This window comes from Malaclemys terrapin, chromosome 15 (assembly GCF_027887155.1).
Source record: "Malaclemys terrapin pileata isolate rMalTer1 chromosome 15, rMalTer1.hap1, whole genome shotgun sequence".
Classification (NCBI taxonomy): domain Eukaryota; kingdom Metazoa; phylum Chordata; order Testudines; family Emydidae; genus Malaclemys; species Malaclemys terrapin.
Genome location: NC_071519.1, coordinates 17,894,090 through 17,918,744, shown reverse-complemented (window position 1 = coordinate 17,918,744; position 24,655 = coordinate 17,894,090). Strand labels below are relative to the sequence as shown.

General features: G+C 62.7%; 1 protein-coding gene across 1 annotated transcript in view; it reads left to right on the top strand.

The window, feature by feature from the left end:
• Positions 1-24,655, top strand: part of ROBO3 (roundabout guidance receptor 3) — a 239,332-nt gene that overhangs the window by 209,125 nt on the left and 5,552 nt on the right. The window contains exons 9-23 of the mRNA XM_054005671.1: positions 4,676-4,881; positions 9,852-9,933; positions 11,819-11,987; positions 12,618-12,784; positions 13,541-13,662; positions 14,029-14,245; positions 14,922-15,040; positions 15,252-15,423; positions 15,936-16,130; positions 19,983-20,006; positions 20,593-20,635; positions 20,758-20,912; positions 21,293-21,568; positions 21,961-22,120; positions 23,417-23,644. Of these exons, the coding sequence (XP_053861646.1) occupies positions 4,676-4,881; positions 9,852-9,933; positions 11,819-11,987; positions 12,618-12,784; positions 13,541-13,662; positions 14,029-14,245; positions 14,922-15,040; positions 15,252-15,423; positions 15,936-16,130; positions 19,983-20,006; positions 20,593-20,635; positions 20,758-20,912; positions 21,293-21,568; positions 21,961-22,120; positions 23,417-23,644 (2,335 nt within the window). The remainder of the gene's footprint in view (positions 1-4,675; positions 4,882-9,851; positions 9,934-11,818; positions 11,988-12,617; positions 12,785-13,540; positions 13,663-14,028; positions 14,246-14,921; positions 15,041-15,251; positions 15,424-15,935; positions 16,131-19,982; positions 20,007-20,592; positions 20,636-20,757; positions 20,913-21,292; positions 21,569-21,960; positions 22,121-23,416; positions 23,645-24,655) is intronic.

Below are 24,655 nucleotides of genomic sequence, written 5' to 3'. Positions count from 1 at the left end.
AGGCCGGGGGTGGGGTAATTAAAAAATGGGTGGGGGCGAGGCGGCCAAAATTGTTTTTGCTTTGGGCAGCAAAAATCCTAGAGCGGGCCCTGACTCCAAAGGGCGGCAAGTCCCATGTGAGGAGTTTCACGCCCAAAGGCCGCCCCAGGACGTTGTGCCCCAGCTCTAGCCCAGTACCCAACGCAGCCTGGTCACTGGACTACGAGATTAGGGCAGAATGGTGTTAATTTTCCTCTCATCCCCTGTCTCTTTGGCTTCCTCACCCACTGAGGAGCCTGTGGACTCCCCAGCACCTGTCCTTCCTCTTCCGTGTGGACTGCCAAGTTGTTCTGCGGATGATAATATGCCAGCTTCTTAAAGGAACCGCGACGCTTTGTAAGGCAGACAGAGCACAGAGGGGGAAGCAGCTGTGTTCCATCACTGGCTCTTTTGTCCTATTCCGGGATATGACTTTCTGGTGCATGTCTGTGCAGTTGATGTGAAATGAGCTGGCATCTCTGCCAGCGGAGGCCCTGGCAGTCACCGTCATGGCCCAGAACACCGATTTATGCCCCCAAAGCCACATTTCCCAAATTAGGATTAACACCCCCAAACCCCCCAGAGTTTAGAAGGTGGCCCCATGTGGCTGCCGCCATTTTAGCTGAGCTGTTTGCTAATGCCAGCCAGGCCAGTGGCTGAGGCTGTGAATGCTGGTTGCCAGCCAGTATGCAGATTGGAGACCGTCAGGCCAGCCGCTGAGCGACAATGACATGTGAGCCACCCGCTTCAGTCTTGTTTAAAAATTAGCATCGATCCTGTTTAGAACAACAACAGCCGCGTTTCTGGTGCAGCTGGCTCCTGCCAGACAGAACTGGAGTTGAGTTGTTTAGCTCCTGGGGGGCGTTGTCAGCTTCGGCATAAAACAAGCCACGTCGCAGAAAACCTCCCAGCATTAGGGCTACAAAGGCAAATTCTCAAATGACTCAAAGCCATGGTTGGGCAAGCCCCGTTCACATCTGTCATGTCCCTGTACCAGATGTGGATAGGTCATAGAGCTCGCTTCTACACCTCAGCTGTGTTCAGCGTCAGATCCTTTAATGCTGGGCCAGGTATGGCTGAGGATTGCTTAAATAAGGTATTTTACACACAGTGAAGTCTAGTGGCTGAACTGTATAATACAGTGTAGCATTCCACTACATCTCCCCCTTTAAGTTCTACATGCCTACCATTTACAATATTTACATTATCATGCTGTCTCCGAAGCTCAGAATGTATCAGTTTGTTAAGGATCTCTAAATCGTACTGGGTTTTTTAATTACAGGACCCAAACACATAACATCTGGCTTGTCCGGTAGTTACAACAGCTGGCTGTGGTCAGTTTGGAATTCTTGAGTCATCTTCTTGTTTTGTGTCCGCCAGCTGTAGAATTTGCTCTGTGGAGCAAACTAGATGTCAACAGTTTCTGTTGAACTCTCCACTGTTGGTCTCAATCGCATATGATCTGGGCAATGAATTATTTTTTTCATGACATCCTTTTTCTCCATCCGGTTTGACATAAACACGGTCACCAGGTTCTAGACCTGGCAGTTCTCTAAATGAGTGATGTCTGTTGTAAAAATGTTTGTGGGCTTTTTGCTTTTTATCCAATTTGGCTTAATGTGTGGCCACTGTGGAGACAGATTCTTTTCCAAAGTTGGAACAGTACTTCTGAGTTGTCTTCCCATCAGGAGTTGTGCTGGACTATATCCAGTAGATGCTATTGGTGTTGATCTGTAACTCAGAAGAGCAAGGAGGGGATCTTTCTGCTGTAGGATTTTCTTGGTTGTCTGTACAGCTCTCCATTCACTACTAGTAATACGATCAATATCATATTTCCTTCTGAATGACATAAATTCTGCTGCGGTGAATCATGATTCATTGTCCATCAACAGTTATTCTCTAATACAGAAGTGAGCAAAAGTGCACTTCAGTTTCTCAATAACACACTGACACGTTATGACTTTCAAGTACATTATTTCTATATAACTGAAAAAGTCCACAACGACCAGGTAATGATGTCCCCTGAATCTGCATAAATCTGCCACTAGTCTCTTTCAAGATCTGGCTGGTACAGGTGTTCGTATACTGTAGGGTCCAGCATTGTCTCTCAAGCTGATTTGTACTGGATCTCCATTCAAAAGTCCAATATCATCAAATTCTCAATCAAGTTCTTCCACCTTTCTTGCTAGGCCCATCATGGCTGTCACGCTGCGGCTGAAAAGGTTGTTGGTCTGTCATCCGTTCATCACATACACTCTGAATACAAAGTTTTTGTCTTTGTAAGTTGTTCCTGTGGTGAACTGGCCCATGCAGTTCAGAATACCTCCAGGGCTAGTCAAAGCAGTGTCAGGTGACTTCAGCTCTGGGAGGGGTTCCCTTCTGAGATGACTGTGATGTCTGCTCCGGAGTCAATTTTAAAGTCAATAGTCTTGCCGGGAATATTTAGTTTCACTCTCCAGACAGGCTTTGTGTCATCACAAGTGAGAGATCCCAAAAACAAAGGCTCTGAATTGTTTGTAATATGAGTCAACTCCCTGACTACTTTGGTGCGGCAAACAGCTCCAAAATGTCCATATTTTATACATTTATTACACTGCACACCTCTGGCTGCACATGCATCATCTCTTGGGTTATGACTTTTTCCACATCTTATGCATGTAGGCTGGAATTTGTCCCTCTTAGCCTGGGAGTTCTCTACATGACTTTGAACACTCAGGTGTCTTGTTTACAGCTTCTAAGCTAGTTTTAGGTTTTTATGCTAATGAAATGCTTGCCTTAGGTCTCACCAGACAGGCCTCCCTTTGCCCCTCACGCTGGCCTGCTCCACAAGATACGGTGCCCACAGGCCTCTCTGCGCCCTGGCTCCTGGCAGCCACGTTGTGGGGCAGCACTGCCAGCCCATTCTGACAGCTTGACAAGAGTCCTGCGAGGGCTGGTGACTAATAACCCTCCTCTCTGCTGCCCGTGCTGCATCTTGGGCCTCCCCGCTACCGACAACGGATGTGCTCCGGATGTGCTCTGGTGTGGAAGACTTGACCCACAGCCTGCTGAGTGAGCGGGTGACCCTGCCCTCCAGCCAGCTCTCGCACTCCTGGGCTGCCTTGGGCCCACGGGCATGGGGTGTGTCCTGCATCTCGCACGTGGTGTGTGAGGGTAAATGACGACACTGGAACCAAGTGCTGGGTTCCCGTCTCTGTCTGTGCCAGCTCTTCCTGTCCTGTGTGCTCCAGGCCAGATGGGGCCTGCCACTCCGCTGTGGTGTCTGAAGCCAATTCCCAGATCCCCTGTTAGCCGTGGTCCCCCACTGGTCACTTTCCCAGCATAGGAGGGGCCGAGGAGATGAAGCCACCTCCCACTCTCTTCCCCAATCTCTGCACTCTGGGTCTCTGTGGCCTGGCACCCACCATCTAGCTATCTGCGCTGTGTGGTTGCTCTCTGGCTGCCAGCTGTGGCTGCTGGCACAACACGCTCCCCCTTCCCCTGGGGCTGGCACATTGCTGCCGTGGCACTCCGGCTCAGCTGCCCCATGCCCTCCCCTGCAGCCCAATCAGCACAGCCTGAGCTCCAAGGCCTCTGCGTCCACCACAAATGCCTGTTTCTAATTGGCCCCCTGATTTATGGATCACAGACAGGCCAGCAAAGGAAGGTGAGCGCGGAGCTGTCAGCAGGGTGCAGCGCTAGGGGTGCGTGTGGGGAGAGGCTCAGAGCCACCCACGGGGCAGTAGCACAGGGAGATGGGGCACCCGGGGTCGGCTGTGCCCATTGCCCTGTTCAGAGGAAGGCTGGTGTTCCAGAGAGTGGAACAGTTTAGCTACCCCTTGGGAGCATCGGGTGCCTGGTGCCGTCTAAGGAGAGCCCTTGGTAGGGGCCTCAGGGGGGGAGAGGGTGTCGCGGCGCTGCCCATGGGAGGGGCGTCGGGGGGGAGGGGGTGTCATGGCGCTGCCTACGGGAGAGGCCTCGGAGGGGGAGGGGGTGTCGCGGTGCTGCCCACGGGAGGGGCCTCGGGGGGGGAGAGGGTGTCGCGGCGCTGCCCACGGGAGGGGCCTCGGGGGGGGAGAGGGTGTCGCGGCGCTGCCCACGGGAGGGGCCTCGGGGGGGAGAGGGTGTCGCAGTGCTGCCCACGGGAGGGGCCTCGGGGGGGAGAGGGTGTTGCGGCGCTGCCCACGGGAGGGGCCTCAGTGGAAGCTCCCTTGTGCAGGGAGGGGCAGGTCTGTGTGGGGCGAGTTTGGGGCTGCTTGGGGAGTCTCATATTGCCATCCCAGAGGCAGGGTCTCTGGGGGGCTGGGCTGGGTGGGCTTCTTACTGCAGCAGCCCTGCCACCAAACGGATACTCCTGGGCCCATGGGGGAGCCTCAGCAGACAGCGCAAGGATCATACGGGCCTGGGTCTCTGCCCTCTCCCAGCGGGCCAGGCTGGCTCCTCGGGGCGGGGTGGGCACCATGACCGGATGAGGGGCATGGAGTTTGCTCTCTGCTGCCCATGTGGCACCTGCTGAGGGGCTGTTCAGAGGCTGTCGCACTGCGGTGGTGGGGCCGGCTGACCTGGGGGAAGGGGCGTGGTACAGGACGTCATCCTTCAATAGCAGGGCTGGGTGTTTTCTGCCCTTGACGCAGGCTAGGAGAGCCGCTAACACCTGCTCTGGGCTTTTCCCCTTAAGTGACATCCGACCGCATCCCGCCAATCATCCGCCGAGGGCCGGCCAATCAGACGCTGGCCGCGGATGCTACAGCCCAGCTGCAATGTCATGTGACCGGGAACCCATTACCTAGCATCCAGTGGCTGAAAGACGGGCAGCAGGTTGTGGGCAGGGACCCCAGGGTCAGCCTGTTAGACAACGGGACTCTGCAGATCACAAACGTGCAGGTAAGCTGCTGCCGCTTTACTGGGCCTTTCAGTTTTGTCCTGGAATGTTCTGTTGATGACATTTTTTAACAGCCCCACGGCATGATGCAGGTACACTGGATTATTTAATCTGCTGCGTGCATTGGTCCACCTGGCATAGTACAGCTTTCCGGGCTGCGTTCTGCTTTAAATTGACTCCCCCTTCTTGGTAAGACCGCCGTGCAGTTATTCGTAGAGGTGCCCTAGCAGGTCTCACGGTGCAGGTCCCTGAATCCCTGTGTGGCCGCAAAGTGCTTTCTCCTCACTGCACGCGTGGCAGCTGAAGCACAGAGCCGGAGGGCCAGATTTTGATAGGTATTCCGGGACCAGGTGAGGCAGATTGAAATCAGTGGGAGTTAGGCGCTTTGGAAAATCCCACTAGGCGCCTAAATACCTTTACAAATCTGGCCCTAAGTGACTTGCTCGAGGCCATGCAGTCTCTGGGGTAGAGCAGGGACTTGGGTGCAGGTCTCCTAAGTCGTGCGCGAGGGTCCAGACCGCTGGCCCAGCCGGCCTTGCCAACACAAGCCACCAGGAGAGAAAGGAACGAGTGTAACAGACAGGAGCCGAATCGGGGACGGGGGGCTGGGCCGGACATAGCGGGACAGCAGAAATGAAGGCAGGAATCCAGGAGCAGGAGGACGGGACAGCATGTCCCCCACCCAGCTGCTGGGCCAGGGGAGCCAAGCATCTCCCCGGGCTCTCCCCATTGCCCTGGCAGCCTGACTCAGACACAGACAGGGGAGGGGGGCACGATGGGGACAGGCTGGGGCAGGGGGCTGGGCAATGAACCCTTCCACGCTTCTCCCCACACCTCCAAAAGCCCCTGGGATCCCCTCCCAAATTGACCTTGACGGCCACTGCATCCCACTGGCTTTTCCAGGCTCCCCTGGTCCCCCCGCTGGTGTGAGGTGCGAGGGACGGGTGTGGAGCTGGAGTGGGCAGGGAAATCCTGCCGCGGTGCCAGTGCTGCTGCCCCGGGCAGAGGCGGCTCTGGGAGAGGGGAGCCCCAGGGCTGAGCCGGGACAGGGTTGGAGGGCAGAGGGCAGGGTTGGAGCTGCGCAGGAAGCCAGTGTGATGCCAGGGCTAGCCAGGTCTTGCTCCCTGCAGGGATGGGTTTGTTAGGTTGGCCTCTCGTGGTACGGGCTTATTGGACCCGATTCCCGATTGCCCTGCCCTTGTGCACCGCGGGCGTGAAATGCTGCTGCTCCCATTGGGCAGCGTTTCACACCCGTGCACTAGTGTCCATGGCTGCCCAAGGGCAGGCAAGGGGAAAGCAGGCCCTTTGTTCACCACAGCTTTGGAGGGTCACGTTTATTTCTAGTGACTGAGTACCTTGGTGTGCTGGGCGCTTACTCCTGGAATCGCTGGCTCGTTAGTTGCACTCAGCGTCACTGTTTGAACTGAATCAGGGTCGCGACCCGTCACTGCACTGGACCATAGCGGGCGGGAGGAGATGGAAGCTGCTTTACTGGAAGGGGATGAAACATTGATTTCCTCACCTGTCTTGCCAGACTGCCACGCTCCTCAGTCAGGTGGACTGGCCTGGGCTCTGTTGTTTACAGCACTGGTTCAACCTGTGAAATACCCCAGGACAGAGTCAGATGGAGGCGGAGGGGTCCCCAAACTGGCTAGGCTGGCAAGAGCAGGCAGAGCAACATGGGGTGGCACCTTCAGCAGATCCAGGGAACAGGAGCGTCCCTGAGCCCGCCCTGCGCAGGAGAGTCCAGCCAGTGTCTGGGTCCAGCGACACTGGGCTGACCCCTGGGAGCACACTCCTTCTGCTAGAGGAGTGACTTCTACTGCTCCTCGAGCAACGGGAACTAACCCCCGAGCGCTGTTCTACCGGGCTGGTCGGTGTAACTACAGCAAGCCTTTATAGTCATGCCAGAAACCTCACGGTAAAGGTGTCTTCTTCCAGGATCACTTATTCTCCTCCCTGTGCTGGAACAGCAGCAATGGGACAGAGCACCTTTATCCCCTGAGAACTGAATACACCTGGGGATGGAGGAGAGGCTGCTACCACCTTTGCTCTCCCAGTACAGTTGCACAGGTACAGTATTTGTGTGCAAAGGCCTACATTTGTGAAGGTGTTTTGGTGTCGCTTAGCACTGCAAAGCGTGAGTGACCTAAGAGCCCACATCCCGTTGACTTTCAATGAGACTTACAATCTGAAATGGGCTGAAATTAGGTCAGTATAAACCCACAGCCCTGAGCGACCCAGTTAAACTGTCCTGACCCTGGAGTCCACCCAGCTAGGGCCTCTCTGTTGCAGCGTTTGATGTCTAGGCAAGCCCCAAGTCATTTTGAAAATGAAACTTACGCCTGGTCTACACCTAAAACTTTGGTCGGCCCAGCTACAAGAGTTTTGTGCCCTGAGCACCACAGGCAGGTAGCCCTCACTCTCAGTGTGGATGCCTTACCTCAGGTAGCCCTCACCTCGGTGCTTCCATTGGTTTACCTGCATCCATAGAAGAACCCCTTCCATCGATGTAGGAAGGATCTACAGCCCAGCGCTGCAGCGCATCCCTGTTAAGTGCAGAGCCATAGCGTGTGGTGTAGACGTGCCCTCAGACTCCTAAGTCACTTAGGCCTTGTAACACGAAGCTGAGCAACGCTTAAACACTTCTCAAAATCTGGCCCCAGGCCTAACTCCGTCCTAGTTGATTTAAACTAACCCAGGGTTAGACGTCCACCTAACCTTGCGCCAGTTGGACTACATGAGCTTGAAATCACATCCGCACTTAAGGTGGTGCCGCTCTCCCGAGGAGACAAGGCCCCGCTCAGCTCTGGGGGCTTGGCCGTAAGGGATGGCACTTCCTCTGCGTGGGCAGCGTTTGAACTGAGGCAGTGGGCTGGGCGGGGGGAAAGGGAGAGCAGTGGGTTTTTTTTCCGTGTGTGCGCGAATTACGCAGCAGTAGAGTCTTAAAGTGTGTGTGCATATGTGGGTGTGGGTGTGCACACAAGCACACGTGTGTGTGAGCGTGTACACCTGTGTGTCCATGCATGCACCCATCGTTTATTTTTAAAGAGCAGATTTGGCGGGGGCTGGTGGAGCAGAACGAAGAGCCCTGAGCACCCTTGGGAACAGCAGCTCCCTGCGGGGAGCACTGGGGGCCCCTATCAGGGGTGCAGACTGGCTGATAGCACTACTGGTTCCAGGCACTAAATGCCATTTGGGACCGGGCCTCATTCCAAAGAACGCCCTGCTCCCCATGGGCGCTGAGTCCCCCGGCTGTGCACCACCTGATGTAGCCACATTGTGCTGCCACACCCTCCCTCCCCCACCCTCACCTGTCTGTTAACCACACCTGTTGCAGCCTTCCCTACATTCAGATGGGGAGGGCAGGGTACCTGGTACCATGGGGCCCTGCTCACCTGACGGGAAGGGGCATTCAGCCATGATAACAGCAGTGAGCAGGCCGGCTCCTGTCTCCAGGAGGTGGGCGTCAGGCGCTATCTTGTGCAGGGCTGCTGGGTGGGCACGGCTGGGGTGCTGTGGGAGCTGCAGTCCTCCCCCTGGCCTGGAGTAGGCTAGGCGCGTCTGCAGCCTGGCGCGGCGGAGTCAGACGCGGCGCCGGGGTAAAGTGGAGGTTATTCATAAATTACTTATCAAAACACACAGCTCACGCTAAACAGTGCTTTAAAAATTGATGGCAGGCGTCAGCGGGGAGCGAACTATTTCACGTTTGCTTTGGGCCGCCGTTGTGTGCGAGTCAGGAGGTTAATGCATCTGCCGGCTCCCGGCGCACCTAATAGCATCGGTGGATAGCAGTTGTGGCTCTGTGCCCAGGAAGCAATGAGAGCTGTCAGGCGGCTAGCAGGGCTAGCATGAGTTAATGGTCCCCGGGGACGGCCACCTCCTCAGGCCATGCCGGTTCGTGGGGAAAAGTGGGGCAGCTCCTGTCACACGGACAGCCCCACCTGACGGGCACGTTAAAGTGTCCCCCCTGTGCATGCTGCCCTCCTGTCCCCCAGGCCTGCTGCCTCCCCGGCCGGGCTCCCCCAACGCTCTCTGCACAGCCTGTCTGCAGCCACCCTCTGCCCTGCTCAGAGGACATTGCCCCAGGCCTTGCTCTGCCAGTGGAACTCCCCATACCCTGCAGCCCTCCCGGCTCCAGCAGTATGGAGTGTGCGTGGCAGCGCCATGCGGTGGCATCCCGGTGAGAGCAGTGCCAGGGGATCACTGCGGATAGCAGGCTGGGCTGTGCCAGGCCCTGGCACCTCCAGCAGGCAGGCATTCCCTGAAACTCAGGCTGAGAAGTCCCTGGACACTGATGTGCCATTTATTGTCACTGGGATCTCGAAATGGCACAGCATTGCGGGAAGGGCTCAGACACTGGTTCACTCCATCGCTGCGCTCAGCCCCGTACCGCCCCAGGGAGCCTGCGGCTCTGACCCTCCCTGCCCAGCTCATGCTGTGCCTATGACAGCCCTCAGCCACGATCCATGAGCGTTACTCCCCGAGGCCCAGGCCCCTCTCACTGACCCCCTGAGTTATACCCCCTGGCAGCCCTCTGCCCCTTGCGGGGCAGTGCAGGAGGGGCAGCAATGCCCAGACACACAGGCCACCTGCCCTCCGGGAGCTGCTCCCATCTGAGCGGAAACCCGGCCAGGACCAGGCTCTGTTACACAGCTTGGGGTGGCTGTTGCAGTTTCGTCTCTCCCAAGGAAACGTGCACCCGGCTGCCGATCCGGCCAGTGGAAACTCAGCTCCTCTCATGGAGAGCCGGGTGCCTTCCCCAGAGAACTCCTCCCCAGGCTGCAGCCTGGCTGGCCCCGAGGGCATGGTGGGCGGGGGGGGAGGGTGTCAGCAATCCCGGCACTACAAAGGGACCCAAGAACGGAGCCTCGTGCACAGCACCCTCTGGGTGTGCAGACGGTGTCCCATCCCGGCCAGGGACTCACCCATGGCAGCTGCACTACTCACTGGCTTCCCTTTGTGTGTGCAGGTGATGGACTCTGGGCTGTACGTCTGTGTCGCTACCAGCTCGACGGGGGAGACAACATGGAGTGGGGCCCTGGTGGTGCAAGGTCAGTAACGGACCGGTTCTGCTGGGCCCTGCAATGTCGGGGCAGGTCAGGGGGCTGGGAGCAGGGAGTGGGGGCGAGTGGCCCAGACACACACAGTAGCTGCGCTAGGGGCAGGTCGGGGGATGGGAGCAGGGAGTGGGGGCGAGTGGGGGCCCAGACACACACAGTAGCTGCGCTAGGGGCAGGTCCGGGACTAGGACCAGGGCGTGGGGGCGAGTGGCCCAGACACACCCAATAGCTGCGCTAGCAGGGGCTCAGGGCAGGAGCTGGTCCCTGCTGGTTACACCGGGCGGGAAGGTGCTTGTTTGGCTGGACACAGGAGCAATGCGGGAGGCTCGCTGGCCTTTGCTGTGAGGGAGCTCAGACAGGATGATCAATTGGCTCTAACCCCTTTGGTCAATGCCCATGGGCCTCCCTGGGCCTGCCTAGGCCTGCCGCTGTCACTGTGGGTGCCTTGCCTGTGCATAGCTCAGAGTCGCTCACGGGAGAGCTTAGCGCTGGCCTTGCTTGGCGAGCTGCATCCCCTGCACGGGACAGCCGGCAGGGCAGGTAACTGCCACACGGGCTCCCTGTTCTGCGGGCCCTAGAAGGTGGGGGGTCGGTCTGCACGTGGCCGCGGCCGCCTGGCCCCTGCGAGCCAAACGCCTGGACCGAACCCGAGCCTTCGGGCTCGGTTGTTATGGCTGGGGCAGGAACTGTCTGTTCTCCAAGACAGGTTTTTTGAGGAGCAAACAGGCCGCTCAGTGAGCAAACCTGGGGAATGCCAGGTCTGCAGGCATAGGCACCGCATCCCTCCAGAGCTTTGGACTCAGCGCCAACATCCCACCGCCATTGCTGCACGTGCCACTCACTGACATGAATTACAGACACGCTGGCTTCCCCTGCTCCCCAACCCCAGGCACACCCTCTGGGTGGGCATCTGTACTGCTGTTCCAGCAGCCCCTAGCCTGCAGCTGTGCTCAGATCATAGGTGCCAACTTTCCCCGGCACTGGTGGGTGCTTGCGCCGCCCCGCCCCGACTCCACCCTTTCCCTGCCCCACCCCCATGGCAATCCCTTCCCCAAAGTCCCCGCCCCAACTCCGCCCTCTCCCTGCCCCTATTGGACCCCTTCCCCAAATCCCTGCCCCGGCTCCACCTCTTCCCCAAGCGCTCCACGTTCCCCCTCCTCCCCCTCTCTCCCAGCCGCGCGAAACAGCTGTTTCGCGGCGCAAGCGCTCGGAGCTAGGGGGAAAACGCGGGCACGCAGCGCGCTCGGGGGAGGAGCGGAGGTGGAGGTGAGCTGGGGGGGGGCGGGCAGGGAGCTGCCGGTGGGTGCAGCGCACCCACCAATTTTTCCCCATGGGTGCTCCAGCCCCGGAGCACCCGCAGAGTCGGCGCCTATGGTTCAGATGGGTGTAAAGTCTCCTCCACTGCAGGAAGCTCTGAGCCCACGTTCCCTTTGGCTCCTCCTGGGACACGTCACCGAGCGCTGGCGAGGGAGTGGGCCCTGCCCGTGTGCTGAACTTCAAGAGCAGAACTGCAGTGCCAGCGCTGCATGGGGATGGACTGCTGGTGAGCCGCGCTGCACTGGCAGGCCTGGAAACTGGCGTCCCTCGCCCACAAAATGGGCGCAGCACAAGCAGCTGGCCTGGCCCTGTGCCTCTCCCCTGCCATGTCCCCCTTGGCCTCATCCACCAGAGGTAGCGGTTGTGGCAGCCCAGCTCAGCTCACGGGTGGTGGAGTTGGCAGTGCCAACACGGGCTGAGTTTGCAGCAGTGAAAGGCTCTGAATTTGCCGGACGGAACCAGGTCTGGGAGCTGGAATCAGATCTGGGAGCACACGCCCGGGCTGGACTCGGTGCCTCCCTGGAGCTCACTGTCAGTCTGTCAATCTGTCCTTCTCTAGAGACTGGGGCTGACCTCCAGGTGCAGCTCTCCGAGCCAGGCCACCTCCCCGGGCCCCCCTCAGTGCCGCTGGTCACAGATGTCACCAAGAACAGCGTGACCCTGGTCTGGAAGCCGAGCCCCCAGAGAGGGGGTGCTGCAACCACCACATACATCATTGAAGCATTCAGGTAACACCTCACGCGCTGCTGCCCAGGGCACCCACCAGAGAGGCCCCAAAAAACAAAAACGTGGGGGGCCCAGAGAGTGCCAGCTTTGGGATGGGGCAGGGGGCCTGGGCTGGGAACACAAACCCACCCTGAGTGCTCCTGGTCTCCCTGCCCGACCCTATCCCACCCCCCATTTCTCGCTGGCTGGAGGAGCCCCTTCCTGGCAGGCCCAGTCAGCATGGAGGGGATGGCAGCCGGGGCGGCATCGCCCACAGGCTGATGGGGGAGTCAGGGGTGAAGCCAGTGACACCGGGGGCTCATGGCTGGTAGCAGGCTCAGGGCTCACACTTGGAGCAGGCTGTGCTGGTAACCCAAGAGGAGGCTCTGCTTTCCCTTCGGACACCCAGTGAGAGAGGGGCCAAGTGCCCCTGCCCTGGCCCAGGCTGGGTCTCGGCTCCGTAGTACCTCTGTGCTGGGCCCTGGCACCATTGGGCCTGCCGGACTCTGGAATCGCCCTCACGTGGCGAGCCCTGGCTGCTGCTGCCCCCCTGGGCCGGGCCAGACCCGGGCACTGCCCATCCCTGCCCGGGGCTCAGGGAAGTGGCAGATGACCTGGCTGTGTCTCACCCCTCTCCCCATGCCCCATTGCAGCCAGTCCGCAGGCAGCACCTGGCAGACCGTGGCCGATAACGTGCGGGTGGAGAAGCACACGGTGAGCGGCCTGAACCCCAACACCATCTACCTCTTCCTCATCCGCGCCGCCAACTCCTACGGGCTGAGCGACCCCAGCCCCGTCTCGGAGCCGGTGCGCACGCAAGGTGAGGCAGCCTGGGCACAGGGCAAAGCACGGGCCGGGGGCTCCAAGGCCACCCTGGGGGGCTGAGCAGAAGGCGGGGATGGGCAGAGCCAAGGGGTTCTCATGGGGGGATGGGCAGGGCCCAGGGGTCTCAGTCGGGGGGTGGGCGAGGTCCGAGAGGAGGGCAATGGACTGGGTTGGCCTGGGAGTGCTCTGCAGCAGGGGACTGGGCTGGGTTGGGGTCTCCCAGGCCTGGCCATGGAGCAGGGCGGGGGCTGGTTGGAAGGACACCCGAAGGCTGCCCGGGTTTCTGTTGCCCCAGGCCAGCGGGGAGAGCCTTTCCTCTTCCCGAGCACGGTGCCCCAGCAGCCTTGCTCTGAGTGTCATGGCCTGTCCTGATGCAGAGGCTGCTTGGCCCCCGCCTCCCTCATCAGCACCTGCACTGGGCTTTGGGGCCCAGCCCAAGCCCCCTGAGGTCTCCCCTAGGCCCGCCCTGCGGGCTCTGCTCCAGAAGCACAGGGCAATGGTGTGTGTCCAGGCAGCCGAGAGGCAGGAGCCAGCTCTTGCCATTGGTACAGCGGCCCCAGCACAGGGAGGGGCTCCTGGCCGTCCCTGCAGGCTCCCTGGGCAGTAGAGCCTAGTGGGCACCTGGAGACAGTTATGTTCCCAGCCCAGTGGCTGGCTTGTGGGGCACCTGTGCCCGAGCCTGTGGCTCTGTCCTCTGCCCTGTGCAGTGGGGTGACTCCGGGCACCGCACTCACGCTGGGTTTGTTGGCAGACGTCAGCCCCACCAGGCAGGGGGTGGATCACCGGCAGGTGCAGCGCGAGCTCGGCCAGGTCGTGGTACAGCTGCAGGAGCCCGTCATCCTCACCTCGACCACCATCCAGGTGTCCTGGACTGTGAGTACCGGCTCCGGCTTGGCCCAGGGGTGGTGAGGTGGAGGCGAGCATGGAAGTGTAGAGAGCTGGGTGGGCGTGCCAGGGCATTGTGGATGGTGGGTGGCATACAGGGGCAGTGCACAGGCAGGGGGTGGGGGCAGCAGGGCCCTGGAGGGGCAGGGGCGGTGCAGAGGGCATGGGGAGGCTAGTGGGTGGCATGGGTGGAGGTGTGTCAGTCGTGAGGAAGGGGGGCAGTGCAGTGGATGGGGTGGGACTGCAGAGCATGCGGAGCGGCCTGGTTCCAGCTCTCCAGAGGCTGGGGGCCATGTTGGGGCCACAGGCGAGCGCTCCCCAATGCTGTCCCGTGGCTTGGTCCCCCCATCCCAGGTGAATCGCCAGGCCCAGTTCATCCAGGGCTACCGGGTGCTGTACCGCCCGCGGGGCAGCGCCTGGCTGGTGCAGGACGTGCCGGCGCCGGCCCAGCGCAGCGCCGTGCTGCTGGAGCTGCACAAGGGCCAGGAATACGAGATCAAGCTCCGCCCCTACTTCGACGAGTTCCAGGGCCTGGACAGCGAGGTGCTGGTGGTGCGCACGCCCGAGGAAGGTCAGTGGGGGGTGGCAGCCCCCGCTCAGAGCTCGGCCCCAGTGCAGGGCCGGCATCTCCCCAGGCAGCTGCCGTGCCATGGGCCAGCGACGGAGCCGTCTGCAGGGAGGGGCCGGGATCCTCATGAACGTCTGCCCAGCTGGCGCTCCTTGGCTTCCTCGGGCAGAGTAGCCCGGCACTGAGCAGAGGGGGAGGGAAGGCTGGGGGGTCCGGCGCTGCTGTGAGGGGAGGAGTGTGACGTGCATCTGGGCATAACGCTAACCTGCCTGCCCCATGGACGGGCTGTCCCATAATGCTTACCTGCCATGGGCTGTGGCTGCCTAGTGCCTGTCATGGATCCAGTGGCCATGCTCTGGGACGGGCTCCCTCCCCAGCCTCTGCCGACAGGGTGTTGGCGCCCAGTGGCTCATCAGAGCCGTGGCCCAGGAGCCTGAGCTAGGAGCAGGGCTTGCTGTCCTCCCCTGGTGCTGCCGGCTCCCTGGGCATGTGCAAAGTCCCCACCCTCTCCTGGCAGGTCCAGGGGCCCGCAGGAGGCTCTGGGGGCCAGGCATAGTGCTCACGGTTGGCCGGTCCCCTTGGCGCCAGTGCCAAGCCCTGTCCCGGGGGCGGGGGGTGCTGCCACAGGGGGCAGCTCCCCCTCAGCGCTTAGCACTAAACCCTCTTTCCTCCCTCCCAGCCCCCAGTGCCCCCCCTCAGGCGGTTTCCGTGGTAACAGTGGGCAACAGCACCAGCATCAGCGTGTCATGGGAGCCGCCCCCCGCTGGCGAGCAGAACGGCATCATCCAGGATTACCGGGTAAGGTGGCACTGCAGGTGGCGGGCACCAAGTGCATCCAATGTGCCAGGCACAGGTGCTGCCGGGAGGGTTCGACCCCACTGGCAAGTCCCGCACTGCCTGCATGCTCTGGCAGGGCCAATGCCAGGCACCCTTGGAGGGACGGGGGGGTGGGGGCGCTGCTCCGTGTCATCCCCGAAGCCATGGGTAACCGGAGTCTTCTCCCTGGCAGATCTGGTGCCTGGGGAACGAGAGTCGCTTCCACATCAACAGGAGCGTGGAGGGCACGGTGCACTCAACGGTGCTGCAGGGGCTGGTGCCCGGGGTGCTGTACCGCACTGAGGTGGCCGCTGTCACCAGCGCCGGCGTGGGAGTGAGGAGCGTGCCCGTCACCATCCAGATCAGTGAGTGCGCCCGGCAGAGCGGGCACGTGGCGGCTCTCGCCTCTGGACCTCCCTTTGCACCCCTCCCTGCCCAGGCTTTGCAGGTCTGGAGTCGTTGCAGTGCTGTGCTGAGCTGGGCACTGCCCATGCGCGGTGAGGGGCAGCAAGGCACTGGAGTAAGGGTGAGACGGCGCCGTCTGGACACGCTGCCGGGGCGCTGGGCTGCTTGGAGCTCAGCAGACTGCGGGCAGGGCAGGCAGGGAGGGGAAGTCTCTGCCGTGGGTGTCGGGGCTCAGTGCCTGCCAGGGTCAGAGGGATGCTGGCTGCAGGGGTGCTGGGGTGTGTGACATGGGCACCAGCAGCGTTCATGGGGTTGCAGCAGAGCCACTGGCCACGTGAGGGGGGTTGTGGCATGAAGGGGCACATGTGCCAGCTGCCCTCCTCTGCCCTACAGGCAGATGAGTCCTGCAGCCCCAGCGGGCCATGCAGACGCCCTCTCACTGCCTTGCCTTTGCCACCTGTACCCACCGCAGAGCCTGCCCTGGACCAGGGCTCGGTGCCTATCAGCAGTGGGGAGAACGTGAGCCTGGCCGAGCAGATCACAGACGTGGTGAAGCAGCCGGCCTTCATCGCGGGCATTGGCGGGGCCTGCTGGGTCATCCTGATGTGCTTCAGCCTCTGGATCTACTGGCGCCGCAAGAAGAGGAAGGAGCTGAGTCATTACACGGGTGCGAGGCCAGCTCCCCTCCACCCCCACCCCAACCGCCACCGCCACGCATCAGGAACCACCCCCATCCCAGTGTGCCAGGAACAACCCTCACCCCAACCCCCACCGGCACGCACCAGGAACCACCCCCACCCCAACCCCCACCGCCACGCATCAGGAACCACCCCCATCCCAGTGCGCCAGGGACCACCTCCATCCCAGTGCGCCAGGAACAACCCTCACCCCAACCCCCACCGGCACGCACCAGGAACCACCCCCATCCCAGTGCACCAGGGACCACCTCCATCCCAGTGCGCCAGGAACAACCCTCACCCCAACCCTCAGCGGCACGCACCAGGGACCACCCCCACCCCAACCCCCACCGCCACGCACCAGGAAACACCCCCATCCCAGTGCGCCAGGGACCACCTCCATCCCAGTGCACCAGGAACAACCCTCACCCCAACCCTCAGCGGCACGCACCAGGGACCACCCCCACCCCAACCCCCACCGCCACGCACCAGGAACCACCCCCATCCCAGTGCGCCAGGGACTACCTCCATTGCAGTGCGCCAGGAACAACCCTCACCCCAACCCCCACCGGCACGCACCAGGGACCACCCCCACCCTAACCCCCACTGCCACACACCAGGAACCACCTCCATCCCAGTGCGCCAGGAACAACCCTCACCCCAACCCCCACCGGCACGCACCAGGGACCATCCCCACCCCAACCCCCACCACCACGCCACAGGAACCACCCCCATCTCAGTGCGCCAGGGACCACCTCCATCCCAGTGCACCAGGAACAACCCTCACCCCAACCCCCACCGCCACGCACCAGGGACCACCCCCACCCCAACTCCCATTGCCACGCACCAGGAACCACCCCCATCCCAGTGCGCCAGGAACAACCCTCACCCCAACCCCCACCGCCACGCACCAGGGACTGATCCCACTCCAGTGCGCCAGGGACGGCCCCCACCCCAACCCCCACCGCCACGCACCAGGATCTGCCCCCACCCCAACCCCCACTGCCACGCACCAGGGACCGCCCCCACCCCAGTGCTCCAGGGACCACCCCAACCCACACTACCATGCATCAAGGTCTGCCCCCATCGCCAAGCACCAGGGACCACCCACACCCCCATTGCCACGCACCAGGGTCTGCCCCCACCCCAGTGCGCCAGGGACCATCCCCACCCCAACACCCACCGCCACGCACCAGGGAGCGCCCACACCCCAGTGCACCAGGGACCACCCCAACCCCCATTGCCTCGCACCAGGGTCTGCCCCCACCACCACGCACCAGGGACCACCCACACCCCAGTGCGCCAGGGACTACCCCAACCCCCACGCACCAGGGTCTGTCCCCACCCCAGTGCACCAAGGACCCCCCCACACACACAACCCCCACCACCACGCACTAGGGACCGATCCCACTCCAGCATGCCAGGGACCCCTCTCCCAACCACAATACCCACCGCCACGCACCAGGGACCGATCCCAGCCCAGTGCACCAGGGACCACCCCCACCACAACCCACCATGCACCAGGAACCACCCCTGCCCCAATATGTCAGGGACCACCACCACTCACCAGGATCTGCCCCCACCCCAACCCTGACCACCATGCACCACGACCAGCCCTCGCCCCAACCTCAGGTCAGGGATCAGCCCCTCCCATGTGCACCAGGGACTGCCCCAACCCCCCTCACCCTGTGCCATGGACTGGGCCATTCCACATTAGATGCGGGCGTGTCAGGCTCTGCCTGGGATATAAGGCACCATCCCCACTGCCCTGCTGCTTCCCCCCAGAGCCAGCCTGTGTGCAGAGCTCACCCCCTCCCCACATGGGTGTGATGCTTCCTGGGGGTGCCCAGACCTGTGGGCACCTCGCTACCTCCTGCCCTTAGCATGAGGGAGCCCTGTCTGTGCCTGCTGGGGGTCAGCTCCCCACTCCACCGGCCCCGGGCAACCCCGGCACTGCCCTCTGGGCCTCGTACGCCCCGCACTCTCTGCAGGATAGCAAGTAGCACCTTGCAACCCCCGAGCCCTCCCGCGCCTCCCTGCAGCATCCAGCCCCTGTCCCCGGCTCTCGCAGTGTGCCCGATCCGCTGCTCCCAAAGGTACAGTGCACCCAGCTCACCTGTTCCCCTCCGCTCACCGCCCTGCTTCACGCTCACCTGGTTACATAGCAAACGAAGTCCCAGCACGTACTCGAGAGCCTAGGCACTCTCCCATCTCATGCAGCAGTGGTTCTCAGCCTGTGCTCTGCGGCGCCCTGGGGGCCTGCACACTGTCTGCGGGGGCCGCGAAACACAGACTGAAAACTGACTGAACAGAATTCAATTATATACCGACAATCGGGTCTGCAAATGAGAAAAGGTTGAGAACCACAGTCATACAGTACTGCTCGGCCGCGCTTCCCAGCCAGGCTGGCTGTGCCCCTCGGCCAGGAGACAACGGCCTGTCAGTGAAGGATCCAGGGGCCTCTTGGTACCCTGAATACATCAGACCAACCCGTTGGCCCCTGCTGACTGTCCGTTTTTTGAGTGGAACGCCCGGTCGGAAAGGGACCTGGTGGCTCCGGTCGGCACCGCTGACCAGGCCGTTAAAAGTCCAGTCGGTGGCGAAGTGGGGGCCCAGAGGGCTCTGCATGGCTCCCAGAAGCGGCCACAAGGTCCCTGTGGCCCCATGGTGCATGGGCGGCCAGAGAGGCTCAGCGCGCTGCCCCCATCCCAGTGCCAGCTCTGCAGCTCCCATTGGCCAGGAACAGCTACCAATGGGAGCTGCAGGGGTGGCGCTTGCGGGTGCGAAGGCAGCACGTGGAGCCTCCCTGGGCGCCCTGCACCTAGGGGCTGCAGGGACCTGGCGGTCGCTTCCTGGGAGTCATGGTAAGCGCCACCGGGACCCTGCATCCCCCACATCCCAACTCCCTACCCCAGCCCTGAGCCCCCTCCTGCACCCTGAATCCTTCATTTCTGGCCCCACCCAGAGTCTGCACCCCCAGCCCAGAGCCCATATCCCCCCACCCCTGCACTCCAACCCTCTGCCCCAGCCTGGAGCCCCCTCCCACACCCCAAACCCAACCCCCTGCCCCAGCCCAGTGAAAATGAGTCAGGGTGGAGGAGAGCGAGTGACAGAGGGAGGGGGGATGGAGCGAGCGGGGGCAGGGCCTCGGAGAAAGGGTGGGGCAGGGGCGGAGCCTCAGGGAAGGGGTGTTCGGTTTTATGCCATTAGAAAGTTGGCAACCCTAAGTATGGAACTGAGGAGGGCAGTACCGAGCGACCAGGTGGAGATAAGCATCTGTTACCACCCCCTGAACGAGCTGCCCCCTCCTGGTGACCGGCCTTAACTCCCCGTCCTAGCAGCAGCGTTCTCCCTAGATACATGACTTCTCCGGTATTCTCGGTGGGTCCATCTCGCAGAGCTTATGGCGACCCAGGGGGCTACTGGTCCTCGGCTGAGACCTCACAAGCCACCCTTTGGTGAACGCTTATGCAGGTATCTGCCCTGGGGATCCCTGTGCCCGCTGCCCGTTGGCTCCCAGGGGTCCCGGGGTCACAATGGTGGTGCTGGGGGAGTGCGGAGTAGGGCTTCCCAGCGTAGCTGCTAGCACCAGACAGCTGGGGCAGAGGCAGCTCCAGGGGAACAAGGCTGGGGCCCAAAGGGAGCAGGGCCTCTGTGTCACCCACCCCCTGCCAATATAATGTGGGCTGGGGTCTGACGGGGGTGAGGTGTGCCATGCTCCTGTGAATGCCCCTGCGCTGCCCTGTGCCTGGCCCCAGCTCCCGCCCCCTGCCCTGCCACTCGCTCCCCGGCTGTGCCCTGGCATTCGGCTGCGACTGACGGTCTCCCCTCCTCTCTTGCAGCCTCCTTTGCCTACACGCCAGCAGGTAAGGCTCTTCCCTCGCCCCAGCCACAGGGCTCCCCAAGAACATGTCGGGGCCCCTTGTCACAAAGATTATCTACAGAGTCCCGTTTCCCTGAACACAGCAGGAGACAGCATCTGTGCTTGCTGCGCTGCGCTTGCCGTCGCCTGCCCCCTGCACCCAAAGAGCTTTCTTCTGCTCCGCTTTCTCGCTGCTGCATCTCTGCCACGTCTCTCACCCCCTTCACCCAATGGTGCCCGGCCGAGCCCTGTCCACACAGGTCAGAGCCCGGCCCAGCCTTGGAGGTGTCTTGTTCCTGGCCTGTGACACGCGCCTGTGTTTGCGATGGGGCGGGGTTCGGGCTGCTGAACTGTGGGAGCTGCCAGCTTACCACAGCCTTAGTCACCGTGCTCTGCAATGACAGCTGGGCCTGACCCCCAGCCCCCGGCAGCCAGATCCCACCCGATCCCCGGCAGCCAGATCCCACCCGACCCCCAGCAGCCGGATCCCACCCGACCCCCAGCAGCCGGATCCCACTCGACCCCCGGCAGCCGGATCCCACCCAATCCCCAGCAGCCGAGTCTCACTGCAGCGTCTCTGTCTCTTTCAGTCTCGTTCCCGCACGCAGAGGGGCCGGCCCGCGGCAACAGCAGGTGAGTGCAGAGACCCCCGCACCCCATGCTCCGCAACTGCCGGGGGCTGCTGGGGAAACCCTCCAGCAGTGCTACCCAGCATGCAATGCACCTAGCCCCAGCCCTACTCTCTCTCCCTGCAGACCGGGCATGCTGGCCATGGCCACCAGCGCCTCCAACTACCCCTGGCTGGCGGACTCGTGGCCCGCCCCCAACCTGCTGCGCAATGGGAATGCCAAGGAGCCTGGCACGAGCTGCTGCACGGGGATCCACGACGCCACGGAGAGATATTACAATGGTACTGGTGGGGCGTGGGGAGCTGCGGGTGGCCAGGCCGTGGCAGGGGCTGGGCTTAGAGCAGCCAGGAAAGGGGCCAGGACGAATGGGCCCATATCTGGGGCATCTCCGGCCCCAAGGCTGGGCGGGTGAAGGAGCCGAGCTGAGTCCCTCTCTGGGGGCCCAAGCCGGCTTCGCTGTCGCTGGCTCCTGGGAGCAGCTGGGCCGAGCTCCTGGAGAGGGGCAGGAGAAGCAGCCCAAGGCAGTTGGGCCAACGCTGGCCACTCTGGACCAGCAATAGCTCGGAGCCCACGTGGCAGGTGGGGCAGGAGCCCAATGGCCCCAAACGTGGCTGAGCTGTCCCCATAGCGAGGTGTCCTGTGTCTGTAACTTGCCCTGCAGAGGCCGGGATTTCCAACTACCTCGCCCAGACGGAGAAGTTTGGGGCGGGTGCGTCGGACGGGCCCATTTACAGCACCATTGACCCTGCCAGCGATGAGATGAGGACCTTCAACGGGGCCTTCTCGCAGCACACCACACCTTACGCCAGCACGCCCCTGGTGCCATATGGTGTGCCCAGCCTGCCCTCCCCTGATGCGGAGGAGAGCCCGCGGAGCCCCCAGCCTGGCCCCTCCGGCAGCCAGTATGCACTGCCGGAGCGCAGCAGGGCTGAGCAGGGTAGGGACGCCGTGTGGGAACCGCTGGGTGTGGCATCTGGGCGGGCTGTGGGCCCGGGGGACGTGGGGTGGGGGGCCCAGTTTGCTGGTGCCAGGCACAGAGTTGGCTCTTCCGGCAACTGGGCCCAGTCGCCCTCTGGGCATGGGAGCCACGTTCCGCTGCCAGGAGCACCCCAAGGACACCGCGGAGTGCTGGGAAGCTCCGTGTGTCTCCAAAGGGGATCGGCTGGGCCCAGCCCATGCCCTAAGCAGCCGCTGTGGAGCCCCCTCCCTGCAGGTGAGCCCCTGCGATGCAGGCACAGGGCTCCGGGGGCGGGCAAGAGGCAGGGGGCTCGCTGTGGGGCTGCCCCACTCTCTGGGTCAGCAACGCCTGTCTGGCTCCGGTCTCTCTAGTGGCGAAAATCGGCAAAGCGAAGTCGATGGGGAAGCCGGTGAAAACGCCCTCTCTGAACTGGACGGAGCTGCTGCCCCCTCCGCCTTCGGCCAGCGAGCTGAGCCAGTACGCGGAGGAGGAGGAGGAGGAAGAGGAGGAGGAGGAAGAGCTGGCTGCCAGGTGAGCACAGTTACCGCTCTCTCTGTCCCAGCAGGGATGGTGCCAGCAATGCCATGGCCAGGATCTCGATGCCCGTGGCAACACAGAGTCTGCACCAGTGGCTGCCAGGGCCAGGCACTGCAGGGAGACTGCCCCAGCCTGCCCCAGAGGCACTGCAGGGAGCTGGGAGGGTCCAGGCAGACCTGTGGCATTGCCAGCCTGCCCTGGATTCACCCAGACCCACCTGGGTCAGGTCAGAGGCTCGGTCAGGAGAGTGTATGGCAGAGGCTGATTACAGCCATAGCCATGGGGTGCCTCCCACTTCGGCCTGACTTTGCCCCGACCCAGGGTGGCAACGTGTACTACTGCTGGGGGGCTCAGGGCGCCCTCTCACCAGCCCTATCAGAGCCTCAGCCATGCGCTCCGTGCAGCACAGTGGGTGTCACCCCTGCCACGGCCTCTCCAGAGCGAGGCAGGGTCCTGCTGGCCATGAAGTGCCACGCAGGGCGAGGCTTGAGCCATGGCCTACACACAGGAGCTGGGCCGGGGGCCGTGTAGAGCTGGGTAGGGTGGGAGGCATGGGGATCGGGGCAGGGCAGGGCAGGGAGATGTGGGGGGCGGGGCAAGTCAGGGCTGGGAGGCATGTGGGGCAGGGAGGCACGTGGGGAGGCATGTAGGGCTGAGCAGGGAGCTGCATGGGGCCGGGCAGGGTGAGGGAGGCCCATGGGGGCGGGCAGGGAGGAGCGTGGGATGGGTGGGGAGGCGCGGGGGGGCAGGCAGGAGTGGCGTATGCAGCTGGTTGGGGTGAGGGAGGCACATGGGGTCGGGCAGGGAGACCTGTGGAGCGGACAAGGAGGCGCGTGGGATGGACGGGGAGACACGTGGAGCCGGACAGGGAGGCGCGTGGGATGGACGGGGAGACACGTGGAGCCGGACAGGGAGGCGTGTGGGATAGACGGGGAGGCCTGAGGAACCGGGCAGGGAGGCGCGTTGGTCAGACAGGGAGGTGTGTGGGATGGACAGGGAGGTGCGTGGGATGGGTGGGGAGGCGCATGGGACGGGCAGGGAGACACATGGAGCTGGACGGGGAGGTGCGTGGAGCGGGCGGGGAGGCACGTGGGACAGGTGGGGAGGCGCGTGGAGCCAGACAGGGAGGCGCGTGGGACGGGTGGGGAGGCGCGTGGAGCCGGGCAGGGAGGCATGTGGAGCCGGGCAGGATGAGGGAGGCCCGCGGGGCTGGGCGGGGTGGCTGTGAGAGCCAAAGGCGCTGTCCAGGCCTGTGGTGCCCGGCAGGGTCTAACATCCCCCTGCTTGCAGCATGGACGCAGAGGAATGGTGCCCCCCACTGCCCGAACGCACCTACCTGATGGAGAACGCCCAGGAGGAACAGTGCCCCCTGCCCCCGCCCCGCGGCGACATCTCCTCACCCGCCCACTCCTACGGGCAGCAGTCCACGGCCACGCTGACGCCCTCGCCACGCGATGAGATGAGAGCTGCCGAGGACATCCCCAGGCTGCATCACTTCGAGATCCCCCACCTGCCCCGGTAGGAGGCGCCCCCACCCCTGGGACTCAGGCTCTTGGGAGCTTCCCCGAATCCCTCACAGGAGAGAGAAGCTGTGCGGGTGGATGCCAGCCTGGGTCATGCCAGCTTCCCCACTCAGCTCCGCCTGTGCTCCTCAATCCCGACCCGCCGCCCTGGGCTCCCCACACACGGAAGAACATAAGAACGGCCAGACTGGGTCAGACCAATGGTCCATCTAGCCCAGTGTCCTGTCTTCTGACAGCAGTCAGGGACAGTGCTGTAGAGGGAAGGAACAGAACGGGGCAGTTCTCCAGTGATCCAGCCCCTGTAGTCCAGTCCCAGCTTCACAGTCAGTTAGGGACACCCAAAGCGTGGGGTTGCTGCCCTGACCATAGGCGCCAACTTTTCCCCTCAATCCAGTGGGTGCTCGGCCCCCACCTGCCCCTGGCCCACCTCTTCCCGCCCCTGCACTGCCCTCGCCCCGCCCCCATCCCACCCCTTCGCCAATGTCCCCACCCTTTCTCCGCCTCCTCCCCTGAATGTGCCACATCCCCACTCCTCCCTCTCCCTCCGGGAAAGTCCTAAGCGCCACCAAACAGCTGTTAGGCGGGGGCGGGGGGGGGGCGGGAAGCACTGGGAGGGAGGGGTAGGAGCGGGGACGCAGCGCACTTGGGAGGGGGGGAGGAGGCGAGGCGGCAGTAGGAGCAGGGGGAGCTTGGCTGCTGGTGGGTGCCGAGCACCCGCTAATTTTTCCCCGTGGGTGCTCCAACTCCAGAGCACCCACGGAGTCGGTGCCTATGGCCCTGACTCTCCTGGCTAACAGCCATAGTCAGACCTATCCTCCATAAACTTAGCTAATTCTTTTTTGAACCCCATGATAATTTGGCCTTCACAACATCCCCGTGGGCAGCAGGTGGAGCCACCCTTTGGGGAGGCTAGCCCCGGCTCCACCCCTTCTGCCCACGCCCCCCTGCCCCCCCGCGGCCAGAGCCCCAAGAACCCCCCTCCTGTCCAGAGGAGGCCTGAGCACCC